Below are 17,652 nucleotides of genomic sequence, written 5' to 3'. Positions count from 1 at the left end.
TATCCTGTCGCATTCGGCGTTGTTGATTCAGAGAATAATAACTCCTGGACTTATTTCATGCAAAAACTGAGAGACGCAATTGGATTAGTTGATGATCTCGTCTTCGTATCCGACAGACACCCAAGCATCGCTAATGCCTTGTGTGCTGTTTTCCCAGAAGCAGACCACGGTGCGTGCACATATCACATAAAGATGAATATTGTGGCCAAATTCAAAAGTGATAAGTGTCATGCGGAGTTTGATTCGGCTTCAAGGGCATACACTGTCCACGAATTTAATCGTTGGTTTCAGAAAATCAAGGTTAAAGATCACCGGATTGCTGCCTATTTGGAAGAAATTGGGTTCCCAAGATGGAGTAGAGCATTTTTTCCCGGTAAGCGATACAATCAACTGACAAGCAATTATGCTGAGAGTTTCAATAGTCAGAGCAGGGAAGCCAGAAAGTATCCCATTTCAGAAATGGCTGAGTATTTAAGATTCACAATACAACAATGGTTTAACGATAGAAGAGAAAGAGCGTCTAATCACGAAGAAGTTTTATCTCCAAATTATGAGAAGGTGTTACGTGAGGGATTCGAGAAGGCCAGATTCTATACAGTCCAATCCCTTAACCGATTCGAGTTTTATGTGCATGACAATCAGTCCCATTTCAAAGTCAATTTGAAAGACATGAACTGCACTTGTAGAGTATTCGAAGTTTCGGGACTTCCTTGTACGCATGCAATGGCTGCTGCCCGTAGTCGGAATTTGGTTTCTTATGACTTCTGTTCAAGGTATTAATATCTAGCTCACGTGTTCATTCTGTTTAACCAATTAATAATTCTGTTGTGTTACACAGGTATTACACAACTGAGTGTTGGATAAATTCATATGCCGAGACATGTTATCCTCCCGGTGATGAAGAAAATTGGGATGTTCCCGAACATATCAAGCAACGTTCGTGTCTTAAACCAAATGTGAAGGTTAAGAAAGGCAGACCACAAACAAAGCGTAGGTCATCCCAGGGTGAGGTCCGTAAGATCCCGAGACGATGCAGCTCATGTGGTGGGCTTGGACATAATAGGGCAACATGCAAAGCAGTTATGCCTGCACCATCTACTGCACGAGCTTCATCATCTAAGCAGCATGACTCATCATCTAAGCAGCATGACTCATCATCTCAACAATATGAACCTTTAGGTTGATAGATACTATGTTGTAATATATGTTGTTAATTGAACTGGTATGGTACTGGTATGTTGTTAATTGAACTGGTATGGTACTGGTATGTTGTTAATTCAGGTTTAATGTGTTAATTCAGGTTTAATGTTTATGTTGTATGTTCTAGTAGTAGTATATGAGTAGGGAAACGATGAGTATTAATTTATCGAAACGGGAGGAACTTAGCGGATCGGGAGGGACTTAGCGAATCGAAAAGTGGTAACTTAGCGAAACGGAAGGGACTTAGCGAATCGAAAAGTGCTAACTTAGCGAAACGAAGGGTACTTAGCGAAACGAAAAGTGCTAACTTAGCGAAACGAAGGGTACTTGGAGAAACGAAGATTACTGGGCGAAACGAAGAGTACTTGGCGAAACGAAGGCTACTAACTTATCTTTTTTGTAGGTTGAAGGGTCAATTTACAATACATCAATTTACACAAAATAATTTACAATACATCATCCAACTTCCAAAATATTCATCAAGGTTTACAATACATCAAAATAAGTTATCACTTTTACACAAAATAATGTTCAATGTTCCATAATCTGATGGAATAACCTGACCGCCATCTTCTGCCTAAAAAACCCCATGTTTTCTGAGGTCACATTGTGCACGGGTTGATTAGCGGTCAAGTGTTCCATGTACATTAGCGTGAAGACCCCACAGTCCCCGCTCTCTGTTGCCCGTGGGACTTCTCCAACCTTAGCAGCAGCGGTTTTCACTTTGGGGTGTGGAAACCGTTTGTAAGTCATTGGTTGGATGGGGCCTTCGAAGTTGAAATTAGGATACCTTACCCTCTCACCAGGAGTGATTGTTTTGGCGAATATAATTGGAATCATGTCGCAGAAGGGTTTCAAATAAGGATCCAGATTCTTATAAAGATAGGCGTCACAGTCGTACACGTCAATGCGGTACTTTTGAAGACGTGCTACACATAAAATCCAGTGTTTCTGGTTAATGTTCACTGGCATGTAGACGTCGTCAATTGTTGACCACTCTGGCATATATCTATGTGGTGCGCCCATATAATAGTCTTTGAATTCGTCGACTGGAAATTTGGCAGGATCCTTAATAAAATCCCTGTGCAGTCGCCTGATTCTATCCGACAATACGCAATCCCCAATTGCCGCATGTGTATTTTTATATGTCTTGGGATAGCAGGAAATCCTTTTCCGCAGAAGATGGCAGAATGCATCGATTTCCTGCACAATGGGAGCATACAACATACATTGAGTACATATCAAACAACATTGACTAAGTAAGTACTTTGCGAAACGAAGAGTACTTTGCGAAACGAAGAGTACTTTGCGAAACGAAGAGTACTTTGCGAAACGAAAAGTACTTTGCGAAACGAAGAGTACTTTGCGAAACGAAGAGTACTTTGCGAAACGAAAAGTACTTTGCGAAACGAAGAGTACTTTGCGAAACGAAGATTAATGAATTGATTTGAACGACTTACCTCGTCTTCAATCCATGTAAGCCTTGTTACAACTCTAACCAACACTTCCTTCTTTGCTTGAACCGTATGTAAATCCGTTGTCGAATTATCGGTTTTTTTATCATCCAACCACGCCTTTACTTTATGAAGTAGCTCATCATCAAATTTTTGAAGGTGATTCACTTTCATAGGATCCTTTGTCTTGGGCATTTTTGACAAGGAAGGGTTGGTGTACGAGTCATCTTTTTTCGGCTTCCTCACTCTCCTCCCATAATTTCCTTTAGGAGGAGTATTGTATAACTGGAAATCGTCATTGTCATCATTGTCATCATTTGCCTTCACATCCCCCACAGTCTTCTCATCCTTCACCTTCACATCCCCCACAGTCTTCTCATCCTTCACCTTCACTTTCAAATCCTTCAGTTTCAGATCAACCTCCACATCATCCACCCTAGCCACACCATCCAGCTTCTCACCGTCCAATTTAGCCTCAACCTCTATATTTACGTCCTCCACCTTCGGATCCTCCACCTTCTCATCATCATCTACCTTCTCATCGTTGTCTTTTCTTTCATCCTCCACCTTCTCTGAATCATCGACCTTCTCATCGTTCTCCACCTTATCCTCATCCATCTTTTCATCATCATCCACCTTCTCATCGGTCTCCACCTTCTGTGCGTCCTCCACCTTCTCAACGTCCTCTTCTTTTTCATCCTCCACCTTCTCATTGTCCTCCATTACATCGTCTTTCCCATCAGTCCCATCATTCACCTTCTCATCATCCACCACAGTCTCCTGCATCGCTATCATCTCCTATAAAATAGACAAAATTCACACTTAGCGAATCGACAACAAATAATTTGCGAAACGGAAACTACTTTGCGAAACGAAAAATACTAACTTAGCGAAACGGAAACTACTTTGCGAAACGGAAACTACTAACTTAGCGAAACGGAAACTACTTTGCGAAACGGAAACTACTAACTTAGCGAAACGGAAACTACTTTGCGAAACGGAAAATACTAACTTAGCGAAACGGAAACTACTTTGCGAAACTAAAAGTTCGCAGAATACCTCTTTCTTCTCCTCCTCCTGTTCAACCTTGCTCTTCTCAACTTCGACATCCTTCTTAGAATCCTTAACCTGCAAAATATGTACTGGTTAGATCAGATATGTACTTGGCGAAGTAAAATGTAAAGTGCAAAATTCAATATCTCCATACCTCAGTAGTCTTTTCCTCTTCAACCTTCACAGCCTTCTTAGAATCCTTCTTCTTACTCTTCTTCTTCTTTATATTATCCTCCATATCATCTAATCTGGTTAATAATATGGACATCCTTTTGTTGGATTTTTCTAACAACTGTGTGGACATATTAAAAACCATCTTCTTGAACGACTCAACGTGAGTTTGTTGAGTTTCTTGGATTGTGATTTTTAGCTCTTTGATGAGCTCTGTTTTCATCTTCTTCATCTCCTCTTTCAACTCTATTTTCAGCTCCTCCTTCATCTCATTAAAATCACATCCAACAGTAGGTGTTGGAGCTCGAGGAGAAGGTGTGTCAGCCCGAGGAGAAGGTGTGTCAGCCCGAGGACTTGAGGTCGCGGATGGGGGAGTAAGAATGCGGGCCGGAATCGATTCATAAGCAAGCTTCTTCTTCAAGTTGGCTGCTTCTTTAAGAGTAGCATCAGCCTTTCTCTTCCTCGTGGCAGGTTTGGGGGGAATCGGAGTAACTTCTTCATCTTCACTTTCATCATCTTCATCAAAATCATCTTTTATTACCTTCCCATCAGTAAATCCCTCAAAAAAATCATCAGCTGTCTCGTCGATTTGCTCAAATACATCACCACTGTATAACCTCTTCTCCATGGAGGACTCTTCCATCTCAGTCACATCCGTGGTCTCTAGGGCAGTCTTTACCTCCGTCGATGTGTTTTTCCTGTTGGAATGATAGAGTAACAACCTTGGGCGTAGAGGGTCATTAATCTGATTCCTTCTGGCGAATTTAGGGATAAAGCTTTCGATGACCTCATACGTCCACACTTGAAGTGCCAATGCGAACCCATAGATGTTATATGCAAAAGGAGCATAAGGTTGTTCAGCCTTCTCCTTCTTGTCAAAAAATGAGGTACAGAGATGTTTCATGTTCTTGTTTAAACCCTTGAGGGTGGCTCTAAAGGTGACCTTACCCCATGGATATTTGAGGAAAGTGTCCTTGTCTTCCACCATGTTGAGTATTTTTGGAAATATAACTCTTTTTGGGTCAAATGTGAATAGGTACTGGCAAATCAGTACTACCAGCCCCATCTTGAATGCATCTTCCTTGTCTTTGCATTTGAAAAAAGCCTTCTCGAAGTCGCACATTTTCACACTCATGCTCCCTTTAAAGTATTTAACCGAGAGAGGTGGACAACAGCGCAATTTTTCTTGGTCCAACTCAGGATAAACGCCGAAACATAGGCCGGTAACTAACGCATACTCCTTCATACCAAATACAAGCTTTTGCCCATTCACCATGAAAGTTATCTCCTTGGAGTTTGAGCTTAACCTCCTCATCAACATTTGATGTACAATACTTCTTGAGAACTGCAAGAGGGGGGCTGTGAATAATGATCTGAACTGGGTATTGTACACACTCTCCAGAAGATCCATTTCCTCGAACTTATTCACAATCTTCTTCAGGGTGAGGGCACTTTTCCACGAAATCCGACCGGGAAACTCAGTAACAGTTGTTTCTGCCATCTACAAAAGGAAACAACATCATCAAAAATGTTAGAACAAACACATACAAACGTAAGAACTTAGCGAATCGGGAGGAACCTATCGAATCGCTAAGTGCCTCCCGATTCGCTAAGTACTTCGCGAATCGGGAGGCACTTAGCGAATCGCTAGGCACTTAGCGAATCGGGAGGCAGATAGCGAATCGAGAGGTACCGAGCGAAACCGTTAACTGAACATAAGACAGCATTACCGAATCGGAAACAATACGAAACTAATCAGAAACAAACAATAAACTTAACATGCAAAAACCCTAAACAAAAAATCTGAAACAAACACTTAAACTTAACATGCAAAGACCAAAATCCATAAGCAAAAAACCAGAAAATGATCGACCACAACTAGGTATTTAGCGAATCGCTAGGTCCTTACCGAATCGGAAGGTACTTACCGAATCGGAAGGTACCTCGCGAAACTCTGATGAAACCCTAATGGCAACAAAAATATACTGAACAGAAACCCTACTGGCAAAAAAATATATACTGAACATTAACAACATTACACTAACATGCAAGAACCACCGATGAACAAAAAAGCAGAAAATGATAATGAACTAACCTTAATGACGAACGAGAAGAAAGCAGAAATGATCGGGCTTGACAAGATTCAGTGAAGAGAAAATGGGTTAGAGAGAGAGAGTCGGGCGGTTGAAATGAAATGTTCTGAATTTTTTGAATATATAAGGTCTAGCGCGTGTCAGTACGCGCGTCTCTTCAACTTCCGTAGCGAGTCGGGAGGCACTTAGCGAATCGGGAGGCACTTAGCGAATCGGGAGGCACTTAGCGAAACGGGAGGGACTTAGCGAAACGGGAGGGACTTAGCGAATCGGGAGGGACTTAGCGAATCGGGAGGGACTTAGCGAATCGGGAGGGACTTAGCGAATCGAGAGGTCAACGAGCTCCAGCTAAGAGAAGATGGTTTGAATACGTTTTCGCTACTATATTGTAATAACGAAATCGAATTCAAACCATTCTCCTAGCTGGAGCTCGTAGTACTTAGCGAATCGTCAAGTACAAATTTTTTTATTGGTTTCATAGGTAATCTATCTCGTTTGACAAGGTATCAACAACAAAGTCATGGTTTTGAAAAGAACATGTGTTAGCAAAACAAACCCTATAATTTTACATGGAAACATTTAGATTCTTCAGAAAAAATCTTTGAAGAAGCGATCGTTGAACTCCAGATAAGAGAAAATTGTTTGAAATTTATTTCTTTAGCTTAACGACTAACGAAATCAAAGTCAGCCAATCTTTGCTTATCTGGAGGTCAATGATAGATTCTTCAAAGGCATTTTCTGAAGAATCTAAATGTTTCCAATGTAAAATTAGAAAGTTTGTTTTGTTAACACATGTTCTCTTCATAACCATGAAGTGATGTAAATACCTTGTCAAATGAAGTTCATGATTAACTATAAATAACAAAAAATCTTGATACTTAGCGAATCGCGAGGTATACTTTGCGAAACGGTAAGTCCGTAGCGAAACGGAAAGTCCGTAGCGAAACGGCAAGTCCGTAGCGAAACGGTAAGCAGATCTGAAACGGAAACAGATACGCTCTTATCAGACAGATTTTCTGCAAATATGAACAGATAACAAATAATAACCTAACGAAATGCTCAATGAACCAATATGAACCATATAAGAAATAAGAATCAACCAAAACGGAGAAAATGATGGACATAAAGGAAATATGAAAAAGTTTTTGAAATGAAGAAAATGTAAACAAGAACATAACAGTTAGAATGAAGATCTACCTCGACGCCGTTCAAATAGTTAGAATCGGAGAACTCACATAAACCCTAGTATAAGAAACCTGCATGCAAATAGATCTAGGGTTAGAAATCAGCAATAGATAAACATAAATGAATTAGTTAGGTTAGAAGAGCTCTGATCGGGTTTGATTTGTATGGATATTGGAGGAAACGGAGATGTCGTCGCCGCCGGCCGCCGTCGCCGCCGGCCACCGTGAGTGAAGGAGAGAATTGGAGGAAGAGAGAGAAAAAAATTTAGTGAAATGAAAATATTTGGGTATTTATACAAACCTCTGATCCACTTCGCGAAACGCTAAGTGACTTAGCGTTTCGCGACAAGGGCAAAATCGTATAAAAAAAAATATAACACCACGAGGGCAAAAAAAATTATAAAATTCCACCAGGTCAAATAAACCAATTTGCAAGGTCATTTCGTCAAATTTCCCTGTTTCAAGACTGTTGGTGCTTTTGAGAATCTAATGCCTTTCTAAAGTCTTCATAATTTGATAAGAGCCTTTTTCTATGAAGTTAATTAAAATATCAAAATATTATTACTACATTCTTATAATATATTAATATATGATTCAAGTAGTTTATTTTGTTCATTACCCAGTATTTTTAACAAAAATAAAATAAGAAAGATTGTTTCAAAATAAACCTGAATCAAACAAGCCCTATAAGTTTATCATCTAAATGGAGAATTTAGATGTTACTTGGTGCAGATCATGTCAAACGTGTCATGAACCTAGAGAACAATAAATTGAGAATAATACCTTAGGTTGATTCTCCCACCAAGCCTATCCATAACTTCTTCCTTTTTTAAGAAAAAAAATGTTTTTTTTTAGTAGGGTTGTATTTGATATTGTTTAGATTTCAATGCTCATGCATTAAATACATTGTTTGTAAAGCTATAAAAACATGTAAATAACTTTAAAAAACAAATGGTAACACTAAAAAAATACTAGAAACCTAAAACCCTACTACAATTAATCAACAATTATGAATAAAACATCATCATGAAAGGTGGATTATAAAAGAGCAATCTCTATTCAACAAACAATAACCGTTCGATATGAAAAAGTGACAAAAAAAAATGATCACTTGAAGAACTGAAAAACGTTGAGCAAATTCTATTTTCAAATTGAAAAGACTCACAAGTTTGGGCTTTATTAATGGGCCAAATCTTTACCTATGGACTTTGGAATGTTGCTTCAGTCTTTGGTCATAAAACATATTTATATATTTCAGGGCCAAATCTTTAGTCTTTGTTATTTTTAGTAATTTTAAATTTAGGTATTTGAAAAATAATGATGCGGGATTATTTTGAAGAGTTAAATATATTTTTGGGTAAAACAATTTAAAGGATGATGATATATAAAATAAATAATAATAATTTAAAATAAAAAAATAAGTGTGGGAAAGGGGACATCACTTTCTACCATGGATATTTAATTGGATTGACCTACTCATCCCTTCACAGCCTGCATTTGAGCCTCTTAAATAAATGGCATAGTTAATTCTTTAAAAGCAAAGTCAACTAACAAATATTTAAATTTTTCACAGCAATAATAATAATAATTGCAATAAATATATATATATATATATATATATATATATATATATATATATATATATATATATATATATATATATGTTGATGGGAGAGAAGCCCTAACATCCCATGTGACTAACATCTACCTTTGGGACCCATGCAAATATGCAATACCATCCATTACTATTCCTTTTTTTTTTTCTTTTGTTATGTGTCTCATGTATATAGTAATAGACAGATTATTTGAAATTAACATAAGTTTGATATGATGAATTAAGAGAGATATTTGTATTCATTTAGTACTTGGAGTAATAAATTGAATATCAGAAGAAAAAGAGTCATGGCTGGTCTGGTCAAAAGTGGGGTGTGCATGCAGAAGAAGGCCTTAATGACAAGAACTGTTCAATTTCTATAGTGTTTACTTCACCCTTTACACAAGAAAACATAAATCAAGTCATCATTGAATGCCAAAAAATATCTTTAGACCCTTTTACATACTTCACAATATCTATATAAAAATCAAGTCATTCAATGGCACATAGATTTGAATCCCTACTCATTGGTGAAACTATCAATCAACCAATTCAACTTCAAACACTAATGCATATGATTCTTCCTACCGACATGCTAGATGGTTATCGATAGTGAATTATGAGCAAACTAATCAACCGACAAGAATTCTTTCACATAAAGATTAGGGGAGAGAAGATATTTTTCATTTAAGCTAGGGTCATTGAAGATCAGATTTGTGACCTTTTACTTGCTAGATCAGAAAAGGGGTCCATAATTAATAAAATATGCATGCACTCAAGGGGAAATTTATTAGACCAGCCCACTCACTTCTTCTACAGTCAACATAAAATATCTGACCTTAGAACTGTAACTAACTGTATGATGGTCGGTCGAGTTTTATTAGCCATATATATATATTATGAGAAACGATAGAGAGTGACTCCTAGGTTGTCATGTTCTCAAAACACCCATGTCATGTTCTTGGGTGTTTTGAGAACGTGACAATTGGAGAGTTGCTGGAAGAGTCGCTCCCTTATCCTTTCACATATATTGTATACAAAGTTTCAAATCAAGATTATATTCATGACAAGCTAACCAACTATTAGTAGGATGGTCAGGGTTTGATTGTTTTGAATGAATATTTATGTTTATTAATAAAGATGATTAAGTATAAGTAATGAAATGAGTTTTTCCTAAGATATAAAAGTCTCTTTATTGTTTTTTGAATGAGAAAGACAAGAAGAGTAGACTTGAAGCAAAGGGGGATTGGAAATTTCAAAAGAGATAAAAAAAAACAACAAAAAGGGTAATTTCACCTCTTTGGAATGAATAGTAAAAAAAACTCTATTCAATAAAAACGAAATCGATAACACATGTATGTATAATCACATCTGGGGCCCCCAACCCCACATTGGATCACTAAATATCATCGGCTTTTGTATGCAACTTGTTTGAAAAATTAAAATGCCCATGCTCTTTTTCTATCTTTATTATCCTTACCCAATTGCTTCCTTTTAACGTTTAGTCTTCACTAATCTGTTAAATAAAATAATGATTTGAAGAAACCAGTTGATAACTGGAGAAGATCTATTCATATCATTTTTAATGAACATATGAAAAATTAATTTAGTTTTACTTGTATGTGCTAAAATTCAAAAAGATGGAAGAAAGTATACTCTAAAGCTAATTTAAGTTGATTTTGAGTTAATATAAAGATTTTCCCATTGTATTGTTCCAATGAAATCAAATATAAAAGTATCTATTTTGAGCACTTCAAAGTTCAAATCAACATGATCCAAGGGAAAAAGGCATAGAGATTTGGATTCAAACAAGTTTCAAATCTCAATGACTAAGATCTGAATTCGATCCTACCAGGGAAACAGGACAATGGAGGAATTCGGGGAGACTTAGGGGGGAAGGATTATACTAATTAACTTTTTTTAATAAAAATAAAAAATATAATTATAACATATTATATAAAAAAAAAGTCTTAATATATATTAAAAATATTAGCATAATTGATAAAAAAAAAATATTGTATTAATTCATAATATATATATTAATTAAAATTGAGATTCATGTAAAAGTAAGATATACTTAATCGAACACAACTCACTTGTAAGATTGGATTCACTTGTAAGATTGGATAAAGACGTGAATAAATAATTCGATTAAAATTTTATTAGCATTTTATATTTAAGAAATTCTTTCAACTTTAATTTATTATCTTAATCTTAAGATTTTAGCAATAATTTTCGAAATTCCTCGATATTTGACTGTCATATAAGCAAGGAGAGACCATGAAAACCTATAGGCAAAGGTTGGTCTGGTCTGTTAGAGTATGAAACTTTATAAATATGGAATTCGAAGCAAGGGTTTTATTTTCTTTCTCGTTTTCTCTATTCTGCCCCTGGTTTTTCCTTGTCAATATATGTGTTCTTTATATTTTTTGTTATCAATTTATAACATATATATAAAAGAATATCAATGTTTGAGATAATTATTTTGGAAGATATGGATGGAGAGATACATAACCAGATCATCCATGGTTCAGATCAATGGGGACAATTATGCTAAATGCCTTAAACTAAGATGGTCTCTTAAATAAGTGTTTGATATATATATATATATATATAATATAATGCATGGGACATGCATGTTATAAGTACTTATATGGTTGTTGTTCTTTTGGATCTTTTGATAAGTGTGATTTTGTACTTACTATATCCAATCTATGGAATCATATTAGTGAATATTAACAAGAAAAATATAATACAGAAGTGGACTGAAATGTCCATCTACATATATATATATAGCAAAATGGAAAGGATTAAAGGGAAATGTATTTAATTATATAATAGTAGTAATAACCCACAAACCAGCAAGTAAGCAAGCAGCAGCTTCTGACCCTAAATTATGATTCTTCGACTATACATACATACATAATAATAATTAAACTCTTTCTAATTATCTTCCAATTTATTTTGCAACTGGGAATTTATCGACTAACAATTATTCAAATAAATATATTGAAAGAGAGATCCTTCCTCGTCTTGCCTCCTCCTCTCTAAGATTGCTAATATTGCACTCTTTGCTAATCTTGTTTTTGTTTTGCACTCAAAATCTTCATTTGTTCTTCACTTTTGGTAAAATGAATATTCCAACTAGGGAGAATTTATGCAAAGAGCGAGGCAGCAACAACAAAAGCAGTGGTGATTTCAATTTCAATTTCAATGGAGGACTTTGTACTTTGTTTTGATCAAAGTGAGGAAAGGTTAGAGGAATTGATTATAAAAGAAAGAATATTTATTTGTAGAAAGGTGGTGGGGGAGGTGAAGCGTATGAGACACTGTAGATGGGTGGTAATGGCCCCTCATATACCTGTTGTTCAAGAGGCGGAGGAGGAAAAGCAAATGGGTAGAAAACCGTTGGTGGAGGCGAATTATAGTGAATTGGTACTGGTGGCGGCGGTGGTGGTGGAGTGTAGTAGTCTATACATATTGGAGGATGTGGTGGTGGGGGAGGAAGAAAGGGGTCTATACAATGAGGCAGAGATGGTGGTGGGGAAGGTGAATACACAAGAGGTGGTGGTGGTGGAGGTGACAAGTAAACATAGACCGGCGGTGGAGGAGACGGGAGAGGAGGAGGACGGACGCAATATGGAGGGTTTGGTGATGGTGTAGGATCAGTTGGAGGTGGCGGCGAATAAATTGGTGGTGGTGGTGGGGATGGTGAAGGAGTTGGCGGCGAGTATACTGGTGGTGGTGGGGATGGTGGAGGAGGTGGCGGCGAATAAATTGGTGGTGGTGGGGATGGTGGAGGAGGTGGCGGAGAATAAACTGGTGGTGGTGGAGATGGCGGAGGAGGTGGCGGCGAGTAAATTGGTGGCGGTGGTGGAGATGGTGGAGGAGGTGGCGGCGAGTATACCGGCGGTGGTGGAGATGGTGGAGGAGGTGGCGGCGAGTATACCGGCGGTGGTGGAGATGGTGGAGGAGGTGGCGGCGAGTATACCGGTGGTGGTGGAGATGGCAGAGGAGGAGGTGGAGAATAAACCGGTGGAGGAGGAGATGGCGGCGGCGGAGGAGAATAAACCGGTGGTGGAGGAGAATAAACCGGTGGCGGAGGAGATGGCGGCGGCGGAGGAGAATAAACCGGTGGCGGAGGAGGTGGTGGAGGGGACAAAACCGGTGGCGGAGGAGGTGGTGGAGGGGACAAAACCGGTGGCGGAGGAGGTAGCGGTGATGGTGGTGCCGAATAAACCGGCGGAACAAGTGGCGGCAAAGTAGGAACAGATGGATTATTACACCTGAAAGCGCTACAATGGACGGATTTCGACAAGAACGTTCGGCATTGAGCAGTAGATCTCTGATCAGGACGCTCCGATAAACAATTCTTAGTTTCATCAAAATCCTCTAATCCCAAACAAGCCAATGGTTCGCCGGTGAAGAAGTTGTAAGAGTAGGTGAAGTTCATAAGCCTCGGAAGCTTACAAATACTCGCCGGTATACTTCCAGACAACATATTATGCGCCACGTTTAACTGTTCCAAGCTCACCATACCTCCGATCGACTCCGGCAAAGCTCCCATCAGCTTGTTAAAACTCACATCCAAAACCGTCAAGTTTTTCAACAAACCAATCTCCGGCGGCAAACAAGATTGCAGTCCATTATTCATTAAAATAATCTCATGTAAAGTGTCAGCCATTTTACCTAAACTTGCAGGAAGACAACCATGGAAACGATTGTTCGACAAGACGATGACGGAAACAGGGGAATTACCGAAATTATCTGGCAATTCAGAATGGAATCTGTTATGGTTGATGAAGATAGCGTCCAAGTCTTTGTCGAAGAGCTCTCGCGGTATACTTCCTTCAAACTCGTTGAATCTGAGATCCAAAAATTTGAGACTCGGAAGGCGAAGAAGGACGGTTGGGAACTTTCCGGCGAAACGGTTATTGCTGATATCGAGTTCGAATAACAGTTTAAGATGCTTGAATTTATGAGGAACTGTACCGCAGAAGCGGTTAGAATTGATATGGAACAATGCGAGGTCAGTAAGGAGGCCAAGCTCTTCCGGTAGGTATCCGGCGATGTCTCCATGGTTGAGATCGATTCCGGCAACGGTGCGGATAGAGGAATCGTCAAGCGCATGAGCGCAGAAAACAGCGGTGTAATTGCAGACATTAGATCCGATCCAGTTAGATGTTAGGTTGAGTGGATCTGAGAGTATGGCTTGTTTCAAAGCTTGAAGAGCAATGTAGGCATTCCGTAGGCGAGGATTCTCAAAGATGAGAGAAGTGTCGTCGATAGTCACGTTCTCGCCTCTATCGCCGAACTCGTCGCGATAGTATAGAAGCTGGCGGTGACGGATGTAATGAGCCTCTGCATCTGAGAGTCTTCCATTGGTGAAGCTGCTTAACTGAGCATGAGTGGAGAGGAAGAAGAAGAAGAAGAAGGAGAGAGAAAGAAGAAGGAAGTGGAGTTGATTCATCTCAAATCTGAAGAGACATCTGATGATTCTTCTTCAGTTCAAATGAGAATGAAGAATTCAACAATGGCGGTGTTTATTGAATGAAGGAGATGAGAGAAAGTGCAGATAGAAGAAGGCTAACTATATATTCTGTCTTCTTTCTGAAATGAAACAGTTCAGGTCAAAAAGAATAATAAAAAATTACAAAAATGTGTGTTAGAATTTTCAGTTAAAAAATATATATATTTTGCTAAATTTGTTTAATAATTAGATTTGTTTTTCAAATATTATTATTTGTAATCATCATAGAAAAATTGTTAATCCATGGCCCTACCCGCCGAAGCTAAACCTTTAGTAATTATATTTTATATTATAGAAGACATTATCATAAATTATTTTAAATGCTTGATCATATTTAAGATATTTACTCAAGTCAAAATTTTGTATTTCTTTATAAAATTAATATTTTTAATAAATAATATAACATTACTATACAATCACAACACTTGAATTTAAATTTATAATATATATATAACTAAAATATATTACAAAATATTATTTTATTTAAATCAATATTCAAATAAAATATATTCATGATACAGTTCACACTTTCAAATTATATTTTAATTCAAAATTTATTTAAATTCTAACTTAAAATTCAACTTGATAGTGAATTGGTATAAAATCTCAATTTTATTTTTTCAAATCTACTAAAAACAAAGAGTTTATTTAATATAATTTTTTTAAATTAAATTATTTAATTTATAAACTAAAATATCAAAACATTTATATTTAATAAAAATAAATAATTTTAAATATTTAAAACATAATTATTTTTATAATTTATCTTACAAAAATTAAATAACTCATTTTATTATAAAAAAACTCATTTCTAAAAAAAACTCATAAATGTTTTAAAAAAAAACTTCAGATCAAACAAGCTATAAAGGTTTAAAACAAACTAAAAATTCAGTACAATTATAAAATTTGACACTCCCAATTTTCTAACCGACATCATTTTCAAATGATTTTAGTGTCTCGCTTTTACATGACCAAAAGATAAACAAGATTTATTCCATTTCATCCTATCTTTTACTTATTCTTCCTATCTTAATTGAATTATTTATCAATAAAATGATATTTAAAAAATCCTACAAACCCACCAAAATTGACTCAAAAATGATAATATTTTTGGGAGAGTTTCATTTGTTAGAAATTAAAGTAATGATAATAATAATAATTAAGGAGTTTTAGTTGTTAAAGAGAGTCTATTGGATTGTCCAAGACTCTTGATCTTATCTAGTAATGAGACTCTTCATGTCTTTTGTTTAATGTCTTAGTTATGCTTTATTTTATTTAAGGATTGTAATCGTGTTCTTATTTTACATCAATTTCAATAGACAAAATCTCATTCCAGTTTTGCTTTTCATTCTCTAAATTTTCTATTCACTTTCATATATATTTCTTCACGGTTCGATCATCGGAGTCCTGATTGTGACTTCGTTACATGGTATCAGAGCTTTGGTAATATTGTTGAAGAAGATATCGTTGTTATTCGATATGGAAAGTGGTGGTCGTGTAGCTGGACTCGGTTTGGAGTTGTTAAACCAGTCAAACTACCGGATATGAAAAACTTGTATGGAATCGTACCTGGTTGGGGAAGATTTGTGGGACATCGTCGTAGACGATGATGATGTAGCTCTTGAGGATGTTGCTGAAAATGCGGAAGCATCGAAGAAGCGGAAGAGACTCAACGCGAAGGCAGAATTTGTGTTGAAGAGGTCAATCTCCCATAATCTGTTTGAGCACATCATCGGTTGTGGATCTGCTCGTGAGATCTGGGAAACGCTTGATCGTCTTTTCAATAAGAAGAACGAGGCTCGTCTCCAGATGCTTGAAAACGAGTTGGCAGCCGCAAAGCAAATCGGATCTGTCTCGGAGTTCTTTCTTAAGGTAAAGAATATTTGCTCAGAAATTTCTTTATTGAACCCAGATGAGAAAATCTCAGAGGCTCGAACAAAGAGGCATATTGTTCGAGGACTTCGACCCGAATATACACCATTCATCACCTCAATTCAAGGTTGGGCTCAACAACCTTCACTCGAGGAGTTTGAAAATCTCTTGTCATCTCAAGAGTCGTTGGCCGCACAAATGGCTGGAACGAGTATAAAGGAGGAGTCGAACAGTGCGTTGTTCGTGAAGAAATCGAGGTGGAAAAAGGGAAAGTCGAAGAAGGAAGAAACAGGTCAAGATTCTTCAAATACTCCTAAGAAGTCCCTTAAGTGTTTCAGGTGTGGCAAGACTGGACACTTCAAAAGAGACTGTCGAGTAAATTTGAATGGAAATTTTGTTGGTTCAAATTTCGGAGAAAAGTCTAACCAGCGTGTTGAGAAGGACTGGGACAAGGCTTTTCATGTCGATGTGACGACTTCGAAGGAAAAGAAAACAGAGGCTTCTCATGGTAAACAGGAGATCGATCAAAGATGGATCGTCGATTCAGGGTGCGGACATCATGTTACTGGAGATGGTTCTGTGTTCTCGTCGAGTCAAGTTCATAATGGGGGCGCTGACATTGTCACGGCTGATAACTCGGTTCACGAAGTTAAAAAGGAATGATCAGTTGTCATTGAAATCGATAAAGGAGAGTCTATTACTCTGAAGAATGTCTACCATGTTCCAGGAATTCAGAAGAATCTCTTCTCGGTTGCAAATGCTGTAGACGCTGGAAATTTGGTGTTGTTTGGTCCAAATGATGTGAAGTTCTTAAGGAACGTGAAAGAAATTAAGGCGGATGTGGTCCACACTGGAACTCGGGTAAATGATCTCTTTGTCCTTTCAGCTTCAAATTTGTACATAGAAAGGGTGAACGACAAAAGCACCTCCTTTCTATGGCATGCAAGACTTGGGCATGTCAATATGACTAAGCTCAGTGTTATGTCTCGAAAGAAATTTGTCGAAGGTCTACCTGAAGATCTGAGAATTTAGGAGGGCAGTGTGTGTGAAGGATGTCAATATGGGAAGGCTCATCGACTTCCATTCGACAACTCTGTATCGAGAAGTAAGGGTCCTTTGGATCGAGTTCATAGTGACTTGATGGGACCAACTCGAACTGCCTCATACTCGGGAAGTAAATATATGTTGTTGTTTGTGGATGATTTCTCCAGGTTCACTTGGGTGTACTTTGTGAAAGAGAAGTCTGAAGTGTTCTCTAAATTTCTCGAGTTCAAGGAGACGGTAGAAGGAGAACAAGAAAGGAAAATTCGAGTATTGCGGACAGACAATGGTGGGGAATTTTGCTCAAAAGAGTTTGAACTGTTTTGTAGGCAAAATGGCATAAAAAGAGAACTCTCCTGCCCTGAGACCCCGCAACAGAATGGGATAGCCGAAAGGAAGATTCGACACCTTACAGAGACTTGTAAGTCTTGGTTGCATATGAAGAATATACCAAGGCAGT

At 37.6% G+C, this 17,652-nt stretch overlaps 2 protein-coding genes across 2 annotated transcripts; both read right to left on the bottom strand.

Annotated features, from left to right (window-relative positions):
* Positions 1-1,731: 1,731 nt before the first annotated feature.
* On the bottom strand, positions 1,732-3,440 carry LOC124929840. Its single transcript, XM_047470227.1, has 3 exons — positions 3,360-3,440; positions 2,661-3,311; positions 1,732-2,403 (listed from the first exon to the last, which is right to left on the bottom strand). Exons 1-3 carry the CDS (start codon positions 3,438-3,440, stop codon positions 1,732-1,734), a joined length of 1,404 nt encoding a protein of 467 aa, XP_047326183.1.
* An 8,116-nt stretch (positions 3,441-11,556) lies between these two features.
* Positions 11,557-14,319, bottom strand: LOC124932174 (leucine-rich repeat extensin-like protein 4). Its single transcript, XM_047472789.1, has one exon. The coding sequence runs from the start codon at positions 14,217-14,219 to the stop codon at positions 12,036-12,038; it is 2,184 nt and encodes a 727-aa protein (XP_047328745.1). The 5' UTR covers positions 14,220-14,319; the 3' UTR covers positions 11,557-12,035.
* Positions 14,320-17,652: the final 3,333 nt, after the last annotated feature.

This window comes from Impatiens glandulifera, chromosome 3 (assembly GCF_907164915.1).
Source record: "Impatiens glandulifera chromosome 3, dImpGla2.1, whole genome shotgun sequence".
Taxonomy (NCBI): Eukaryota; Viridiplantae; Streptophyta; class Magnoliopsida; order Ericales; family Balsaminaceae; genus Impatiens; species Impatiens glandulifera.
Note: the sequence above shows the minus strand (reverse complement) of the source record. Positions and strands in the feature narration are given on the sequence as shown.